At 40.8% G+C, this 9,249-nt stretch overlaps 1 protein-coding gene across 1 annotated transcript in view; it reads left to right on the top strand.

Moving 5' to 3' along the window:
• Positions 1 to 9,249, top strand: part of THADA (THADA, armadillo repeat containing) — a 296,890-nt gene that overhangs the window by 3,238 nt on the left and 284,403 nt on the right. The window contains exons 3-5 of the mRNA XM_025203203.1: positions 420 to 511; positions 3,830 to 3,924; positions 4,994 to 5,124. Of these exons, the coding sequence (XP_025058988.1) occupies positions 436 to 511; positions 3,830 to 3,924; positions 4,994 to 5,124 (302 nt within the window). The 5' untranslated portion in view covers positions 420 to 435. The remainder of the gene's footprint in view (positions 1 to 419; positions 512 to 3,829; positions 3,925 to 4,993; positions 5,125 to 9,249) is intronic.

Below are 9,249 nucleotides of genomic sequence, written 5' to 3'. Positions count from 1 at the left end.
TGCTGTCCTAGCAGTTTTTATCAGACTGTCATCCAAGGGCAAAGAGTACTCAGGTGTCATGGTACCACATGCCATATAAACTGTCAGGTAGACAGGTTTTATGTTTTGTCTGTCTTGTACCCTGTCTTTAATTTGCAGCTATGCTGTATCTTGTCGTTTCCATTTTGTGTTATGAAGTCCTACTGAATTTTGTATGAAAAGCCTGGAATTCATGACAGTGACAAAATGAAACAGAAATAAACTTAACATTTCGTGTGTCTTGTAAAAATGATTGTGTAGATTAAAATGAGGAGAAACAGACAGCATTAGGAGATTATAAAGAGCAATGCTAGTATCTCAAATTGGATGGTCTGTGGTTTAGTTATGCTTCTAAGCAGCACTATTTGAAGGTTTTAAAGTTGTAATACTTTTTTTTAAAGCAGATAATTCACCAAAATGGTTTTAAAGAAGAAAAAAGAAATCCAGGTGGATGCACTTGTTCTTGATCACAAGGAAGTTGAAAGACTTCAGTGTAAGTCTTGTTGTTCTTCTCCACATTTAACTTACATAGTTTTCTTCTTGTAAAATTATTTGAATGGCTATTGAAATAGATTTTTAATGCTTTCTCTCTGAGAGTGTCAAGCTCAAAATTCACTACAAAAAGGTATTAGTCTTCAAACAACTCCTATTTCATTCTTAGTCTAGAGCAGTGGTTCTCAACCTTTGGTACCTTACGTACACCCTGCCGATTGATGTGGCAAAAGTGAAACTGGAAGTCCTACCATGGCACCGCCGCAAGCTGAGTCTCACTTTTTCCACCATGGCCCAGGGCAAATAAGCCTGTGTGGGGCTTCTTTCCCCATCCCACAGCATGCTGATGCTGGGGAGTGAAAGCCCCAGCATACCAGACATGGTGAGACGAACAGTGCCGGAACTTCCAGCCCAAGCAGGCAAAGACCAAAACGCAGCACCCACGTACCTCTTGCCTGTGTCTCGCATATGTGTACCACGGATTCAGAAACACTGGTCTAGAGCCTTGTGGCTGTTGGTCAGTAGTGTGATTGATGGTCCTAATTACAAATGGATCTTTCAGGAATGTGGTACATATACAAAGAGTTCCCAAGGAGAGAAACGTTACTGAAAACTTTGACTTTTTAGCACTACAGTTAAAAACATGGGGATTACTGACCTGGGTCACATCCAAGGTCCATCTCATCAAATATCACTGTCTTTGAAGGGTTCCAGAACCAGATGCTTTCAAGTTCTATAGAACTTCTTCCATGAACAGAATGCAGAATAATCTGTCCTCAACGTTGGGTTTTATTTTGATCTCAGATTAGCTTCAGCTCTGAGACCATGAGGTTTCAAATCCCTTTCAATTTTTTAAAGTTCATTAGATAATTGGACATTCTTTTTACCTATGTAAGTGTCCAATCCCCCTTCAAAAGGCCTGGTTAAGTTTTTGTTGTAGTGAGAAGTTTGGTTTTTGGAAGAGTTTAAAATGGAGAATAAAAGCTCAAAGCTTTGCCTTTTTCTATCACTATTCTTTGACTTTTGGAAAGGAAACAATTTGATATTAACATATCCTTTTAGTTAAATTATAAAAATATGTCTTCTCTTCTCCAAAGCCCCTAGGTATAACTTGATGCAGTACAAGTTGGAAATAAGGAAGTTGGTAAAGTGTGTTCTTCTGTATTTGCAGGGGTTTGGGTTGTAGCCGTGTTGGTCTAAGGACATAGGCAGACAAGGTTCCTTCTTCTATATTTGACACTGTGTCTTTAATCCAACAAAGAGGAGCATCCAGATACATCAGTCTAAATGTAGAGTTTTCTAAGTACTGAGGTACATATGACCCGGGGCAGTGATTCTCAACCAGAGCGATGCAAGATCTTTTTAAGGGTGCTATGGGATGCCTCTTAGGGTCCTGTCATACATTACACATATTACGCAATATACTGGTTAATTTCTCAATAAATTTAGAGTGGCCACACACGCAAAGTAAATATCACACCATAAAAATGTACATCGAGCTATAAAAGGAGCCAACCAACTACAAAGTTAGTGCTTGAAAATGTTTAATAAGTTTATCACTTGTTTGTATTCAGCTTTAATTTGAACATGTGACAGGGCCTTCGTTATTAGCATTGTTAGGTATGCAAACACCTATATATGATTCACAAGAGAAACCCAAAGATTTAAAATAGTGTTGAATCCATTGGATGTAAAACATTCAGGAACCTGTTGTGGTCTTTCTGAGTTTTTTGTAAAAGAAGAATTGCTCTACCATTTTCCTATAGTCAAAAAATGAGTAAAAGCTGGAATTTTCTGAAGGGTGCCTTGAGTTTAGGCAGGGGGCACCTCACCAAGGCAGCATGGAGCTTGCAGTGGCAAGGAGCTTCTCTGCCTGGCCCCATTCTGTCCTGTTGCACCGGGTCCCACCCACTGGGCTGCAAAGGCCCTGGGGGAGGGCAGCAGGGTGGGAAGCTTACACCTGCCCCTCTCAGATCTGGGGGGCACAGATTCCCCCTGGCTTTTTGGGAGTGCGTGCAGTGGCGGGGAGCCAGCTCCACCCTTCCCATCCTCCAGACAAGCCATCCATGGCCCCGTCCTGCTCCCTGCCAGGGTCCTGCGGCCGTGCATTGCAGCCCTGGGCCCCAAACCCCACAGATCACCTGACTGGGCAGCAGCCCCAGCCCCATCCTGCCCAACTCCCTCCCTATGGGGGCCTCAATTCCTGCCCCCGCCAGACTTACCTGTGGAAGCTGCTCTCCAGAATGCCTGTCAGCCATGTACATGCACATGGCGCCCCCTGCCTGACTGCCCTCCTTCCACTCCCCACAGCCCCTTGCAGACTGGAACTCTGCAAAAGAGCAAAATCTGGGTGTTTCTTTGCTAAAATGAAAAATCTGCATTTTTCTTGGATGAAAGGGAAAATCTGGGATTTTTTTTTCATATTCTGCCCCATTTTTTCCCCCATTTTTCCATGGGAAATGGAAAACCCATTTCCATCCTGCCACTGCCCCTCCCTTTCTTTCTCATTTTTTTCAGGGGGGGAGGGGGGAGCCTTTAATTAGAGTACCTCCAAGCGCCACTCTAATTAAAGCTCCTGGAACATCACATGTTTCAGTGTCCCCGTGCACTCCCACCGCTATTTTTCAGCGTGGGGACAGTGATACACGTGATGCTGGAATCTGTTGGAGCACAGTAATTACCACGCTCCGGCAGACTCGATTAATTGAGTCTACTTTGATGAACTGTAATTACAGCACATTGGAGCAGCCTCGATGCATGTGTATAGGCATTTTGAGACGCTAAGGGTTCTAAAATAGGCTCTGTTACGAGTTACTCTGCATATTTTTTTAAAATAAGATCTAAGAGAGCTTCTGGTTCCATTTGCTTTTTTCTTTATGCACTAGATTTTGTCAAGCTTGATAATTTTCTTATAAAGGTTACATAAACTTGAATTTCTGTATGTGCTTTCAGGATTATATCTTTATATCTTGTAAAATGCATTTGTTCAGATAGATTCTTAAATGGATGTAGATTATTTTACAATATAACAATGGACTGCTGTTGGGTTAAATGTTTGTCCATTTTATTCAGTGCAGTTGCTTTTACACTAAAGAATTGGTTGCCTATTAATTAAGATCTGTACAGTCCACTGGACAGATTGTAGACTTTTACATGTTAAGTGGTGTTAATGATGATTACGATGCGAGAAGATTTAGTGCAGGAAAATAAAGGATAAAGCAATAGCTATATAAATGTTCGTATTTTTTTTGTTCAGAGATTTTCTTTAATCTTTTAAAGTCCTAATATAGATATCTTATCTTTCTCAAATGAAACATAGCATTCGTAGATGCTGAAAAGCAAAATCTGGCTTCTCTACTGTTGCACTGTGTACAGTTGCCTGATGGCATCCAGCAAATCCAGTGTATTAAGCAGGTAAGACTTTACTAGCATTGATTACTGGTAAATATGTTACTGACAGTATATGATGATATCTGGGCAGATTTTTCAGCTGCTTAATGACAAAACTGTTTTTAGTAAGTAACATTTTATTCATTGGGGCAAATTGATAAGAAATAAGTAATTCGCCAGATGCATTATAATTTTGTTATACCTTGGCCCCTGGCCGATGTTATACATAAGGTTAACCAGTTAATTAAGTCTTAAATAGTAACCTGGTCACACGTTCAGGCAATTATTGGCACTATAAAACAGAAGATAAGTCTCACAATCCACAAGATGGGTGCAATAATTTTGCAGCTGGTTTTCATCATGCTTTAAATTGAATATGTGGCAGTGTCACTCCAATATAGCTTGATGCCATCTGCATGGCAGGGTTCTGAAATGGGTCCCAGTGCAGTCCTGGGGCTGGAATCCACAGTAAGCTGGCCCCAAGACAGCACCAAGATTGTCCAACTGGTTCCAGAGGGGTCCCAGGGCTGAGACTGATAATCAGCTGATTGATCCAAACCCTGGGACTGTGCTGGTTAACTGGGTACCTGGCCTTCTATTTGCCACTGCAGAGGGAGCCTGGGATCATGATCTTGGGTTCCCCTTGCATTGGCAAGCAGTATGGCATAATTGGGGTCTAATTCCTGATCGCAGAATTGTGTCCTGCCGTACACGTGGCATGCATGGCAGGAGGCACCATTGTTGGAATAGCGTGCCATGAAGTGAATGTATGCCAGAGGCCTTGTTTTTCCTGATACAGAGGAAGCCCTTAGCCCTTAGCCCTTGTTTATTTCAGAGAGAGCCCTGGGTTCACAGCACTTTTGGGAAACTGGTAATGCCATGTCTCTGCCAAAGAAAAGGAAAAGATGCAAATCAGAAAACATTTTTGAATTTTAATGTTTGAAATTTGCATGGTGGGGGAGGGAACAAGACGTGCATTTGATCTTTTTATTTTTGATACCATTTTTTCATTAAAGGGAAGTTAGTTGTTGTAATGTCTGAGGAGACAGTTTGAGTTTATTTAAATTTTGGTGTTCTGTTTTTTTGATTGCAGATTGTGCCTTTACTGAAGAAGATGGATGTAAACTCTTCATGTAATCCCATGGTTAAAAGCTGTTTGGATATTTTAGGAATCATTTATTTTTCACTGAGCACAAAAAATCCTTTGAAAAAGGTGTTGGCCAGGTAAATTGGAAAAACTAAAAACAGGTTTTCCTGTTTATCTAAAATTCTGATGTTACAGATTATTTCATGACTCTTTTGAGTATATTATTTCATGATAAGAACTGACATTCCTTATTACTTTAACAAGGATGTGTGTATTGGGTTTTGTTCCTTAAAATTAATTGGCTTCTATAGAAAAATTTCATTTCTATTGATAGTTAAAATATGATTTATTTTTTGAGCACATAATGTCTTTGATATGCAGTGGCACACGTCTATTTCATGGCTTGAAATGGTGGAAAGTGAATATAAAGAATTAATATAATTGATAGAAATTGCATATACATTAAAATATAATTAAAATAAATGGAATTGAGTTAGACTATACAAAATATTTCCATGGTCAAAGACAAAACTTTATACCTAGATGGAATGCCAATATTCATACTATACTTAGGTGCCACTCTTGCATGAGTTTTGGTAATTAATATAGCTTTAATGGGTTTGAGATCAGTTTATAACTGATTTAATTTCATGCACCCTATTGTTATCCCTCACATTATTGAGCTCAGGTTCCTGCATGGAGCTATATACAATCCTATTGATATTTGGGATTTGCAGAATTGGAAGTTGAGGGTGCTTGATTCCTGCCATGCTGGGATGTGTAGCCAGATCTGGGGCTACTTGGGGATCGAGGTACCGATTGGGGTCAGGAGGAGTGAGCATAAGAATCCAGGTCAGGAAACCAAGTCATTCTGAGAATGGGGTCTAGGAATTGGCTGAGTTAGGAAGCCAGGAGGTCAAAGAGGGAAGCAGAGTTGGAGAGCAAACCAGGTCAAGAAAAGTAGGGTATTTATACACATACCTTTTAGTTCTCAGATGTGCTGGAGATCTGACTCTTCGGAGGAGACTTGATTAATTGAGTCTGCTTCACATGGGAGCTGACACGCGTGGCACTGCATCACTTGCAGTTACATAAGTGACAAAATGCGCGCGCGTCAGCATGGAGAAAATGGCGGTGGTACGCTTTTGACCTAAAACACCTTTGAGCTGTTTTAGTTCAAAAGCGCACCTCTGCCATGTTCCACAGCCACTTTCAAAAGCACCACCACTTTCAAAAGCGCCTGGCACTGCAGCGTTTGCATATGTGCAAATGCACTGAGAGATTGAGCAGAGAGCAAGCTGGAGGGAACAGCAAAGCAGTCTTAGGTCAGGTTGAAGCCTGTTGCCTGGACACAGCCTGTTCCTGTATAGGGGTTTATATGGGGGAAGTGGAGGGTTAGCTGACCCTGACCAGCCTCTATGGTAACAGAGTGGGTAGATCTTGCTGGAGGCTTCAAGACAGCCCTTCCCAGTTTGAGTTGTCAGCTATGGGGTGGCAGGCCTGGACAAGTGGCTGCGTTGGCCCCTGGTTCAAGGCTGTAGCCTGACAGTTGTTTAGTGAAATGTGCATTGATTGATCCAGGCTTAAGCAAGCAGAGAAATGTAGCTGTGCATATCTTTTTTTAGTATCTGGGGTAGCTAGATGCGTGGGCCTGAAGTGTTATGCAGCCTGATCTCTCATTGGTGTTATTTAGGAATTACAAGGTGGGTCTCATTTCTGGTTGAATGACAGTGCTTGGCATATGGAATTGATGCAGCAGTGACCTAATGGAAAAAAGAAATCTAGATGAAGTTCTGGCTTCATTGAAATAATTGGAATTGCCATTAACATAAGTTAGTATTTCGCCTCGTAGATCCATGGTGGGGAAGGGGCAAGAGTAATAGTAGGGAGCAAGAAGTTCAAGGATCCACTGGAAATAGCAGGCTCAGAAGTTTGTGTTGGGACATATGCATCTGAAATATCAAGAATTCAAAAATTGGGCTCTTTAAACGGCAAAGAACGTATAGATGGGCACTACTTTTAGGTGTCTGTTGTCTTGGGATATAGGCAGATGTGACAATTGCGTTATTTGTCAAAGGATACTGGTACAAGCTGGATGCAGTGTTGTATCTGCATGATTATGTACAATACAAGAGTAGTGAAATGGCTCCCTCATTAAGCCTGATTTATTCATGGCCCATTAGGCTGATTTAAGCTGATTTAAGCTAACTTGTATTGCTGCAGGACCATGCAGATCTAAAATTTGGAGTGTAAGAACAGTCCTGAGCAGCAGCAGCTCCTCTTGCCTTGTTAGATCAGCTAAAATGTGCATTTAGTTTTGATCTCCCCTGGATGATATTTACAATACTTCATGAGAACAGTGAAGTACTGCAAAGTATTGATTTGGATTCATTTTAAAAGCATTGAAGAAAAACAAGTAAATGTGGTGGGGAAGTACCTTAGGTAAACAGGACTGGAGCTCAAGTTTGATATACACTTGTTTTGCTTCCTTTACTTTTTATTTATTTATTTACTTTCTTTTGAATTTGCTCATATTAAAGACTCTAGAGCAGTGGCTGAATCTTGGCTTAGAACAACTCAGCTCCAGTCCAATATTGGGTGGAGAGCTTTGGCAGTGTGTTGGTTACAAATTTTTTTTTGCCTGTTCCGATGTTAGGACCAGGTTGTAGAGGGGTGTGACCGGGCTAGGCACCTGAAAGCTGCCACGTGCATGGAGAAGCAATGGCATTGGTGTTGCTCCCAGCTGCCTAGCCCTGGTGCAGCTCCTCACCACTGTTCTGTAGCGTGGACAAAGCCCCTGCAGCCCTGCACTGCCAAAGTGCCCCAGCTCTGCGGGCTGGATGGAGTGGCTCCATGCCTAGATTTTCAAATTGAAAACATTGAATTTGTTTTCTAGAGACCAGCCAAATTTTTAGTGGTTTTATTTGAGTTTTAAAAACTGTTCCTTTCCATTTAGAGAACCATTACGCCAAGTTTAGCATAAGGGAAAAGAAATTTTGGCCAGTTGAAGCCATGATTTGGGCTGGTAATGAGAAAGCTAGCAGTCATGCAGTCTAAGTAGAATGTGTAATTGTGAATAAAATATTTTATTAGATTTAAATTAATAAAGTTAAGTAGGTCATTGTCATGGAAAGTAACTATTATGGAGTGCAGTGAATTCAGAGTAAGGAAACAAGGGTAGGGCTTAATCTAGTGGGTCTGTGTTCCAGTGCAGCCTCATGGTATTTGATAAAACTATTTTTTTAAGGGCATATTACAGAACAGTCAGAAATAAGGTATTAAGGCTGGCAGGTACTAAATATTTTGGGTTTAATATCCTGGATCCCAGCATGTAATGTTAAAACTGTGCCAGGTTTTCCTCGACAATGCTGAGTGGCCTGTCTCAGGATGTTTAATTTATGTATGTAAATTTATTCATTTTACTTTCCAAGAGGGTGACGGAAGTTTGAGAATGCTGACCCTTTTGATATGTTGAAATAATAGTTCCATGGGTAGTTCTTATCCAATACAGTATTGTTCTAATTTGTTCTTTGGACATCATAGAGTAAATAATGACAAAAAGCTGTGTTTCTGGAGAAGTTAAAATGTTTCCTTAATTCTTTTTTTCTGTTGCCCAATAATTGTTAAATAACAGCTTGTACACAAGTGAGCCCAAGTTCACAAAGGCTTATGCTCTCTATATGAAGTCTATGAGGTGCATATCTAGCATGTCATATATCATTCTGTAGAGATTGTTTTGTGGTTAATTGGTGTTTTTTTGGGAACACTTGCATGTGAAACAAAGACGAATATTCTTCTTCTTCTCTGTCATTTACCTGATGAGTAGTACTTCAAATGATTCCAGCAGATGATTCTCCTTGTTTGAGAAAAATCTGCTGTGTATGCTGGGTGCTCCTTTATTTTTAAGAACAGTATTACAGAAAAGGCAAACATGATGTTAACAAATGGCACTGAACAAATAAACCATGGCTTTGCACAATCCAAAAGCATTCCCTGGGAACAAGCAAAAGGGTGGATTGTTGCACCCTTTGGGAACTGGACAAAGAGACTAGGAAACTGAGTTTGACCTAGTGGCGTATCCAAGAAGTTTTTCCCTCATGTGGGAAGTAGGACACAGAGGCTGCTGACAGACCCGAAAAAAAACAGCAGGGCTTTACCAGAAGAGGCAGTGCATTAGTTCAACTTGGCTCCACAGCATCTGTATAGATTGGGCACTTCAGTGGGGCTTTTTTGGCGCTTTTATCTAATGGCTGGTTTTTTTT

Source organism: Alligator sinensis, unplaced genomic scaffold (assembly GCF_000455745.1).
Source record: "Alligator sinensis unplaced genomic scaffold, ASM45574v1 scaffold377_1, whole genome shotgun sequence".
Taxonomy (NCBI): Eukaryota; Metazoa; Chordata; order Crocodylia; family Alligatoridae; genus Alligator; species Alligator sinensis.
This window is presented reverse-complemented; position numbering and strand designations above follow the sequence as displayed.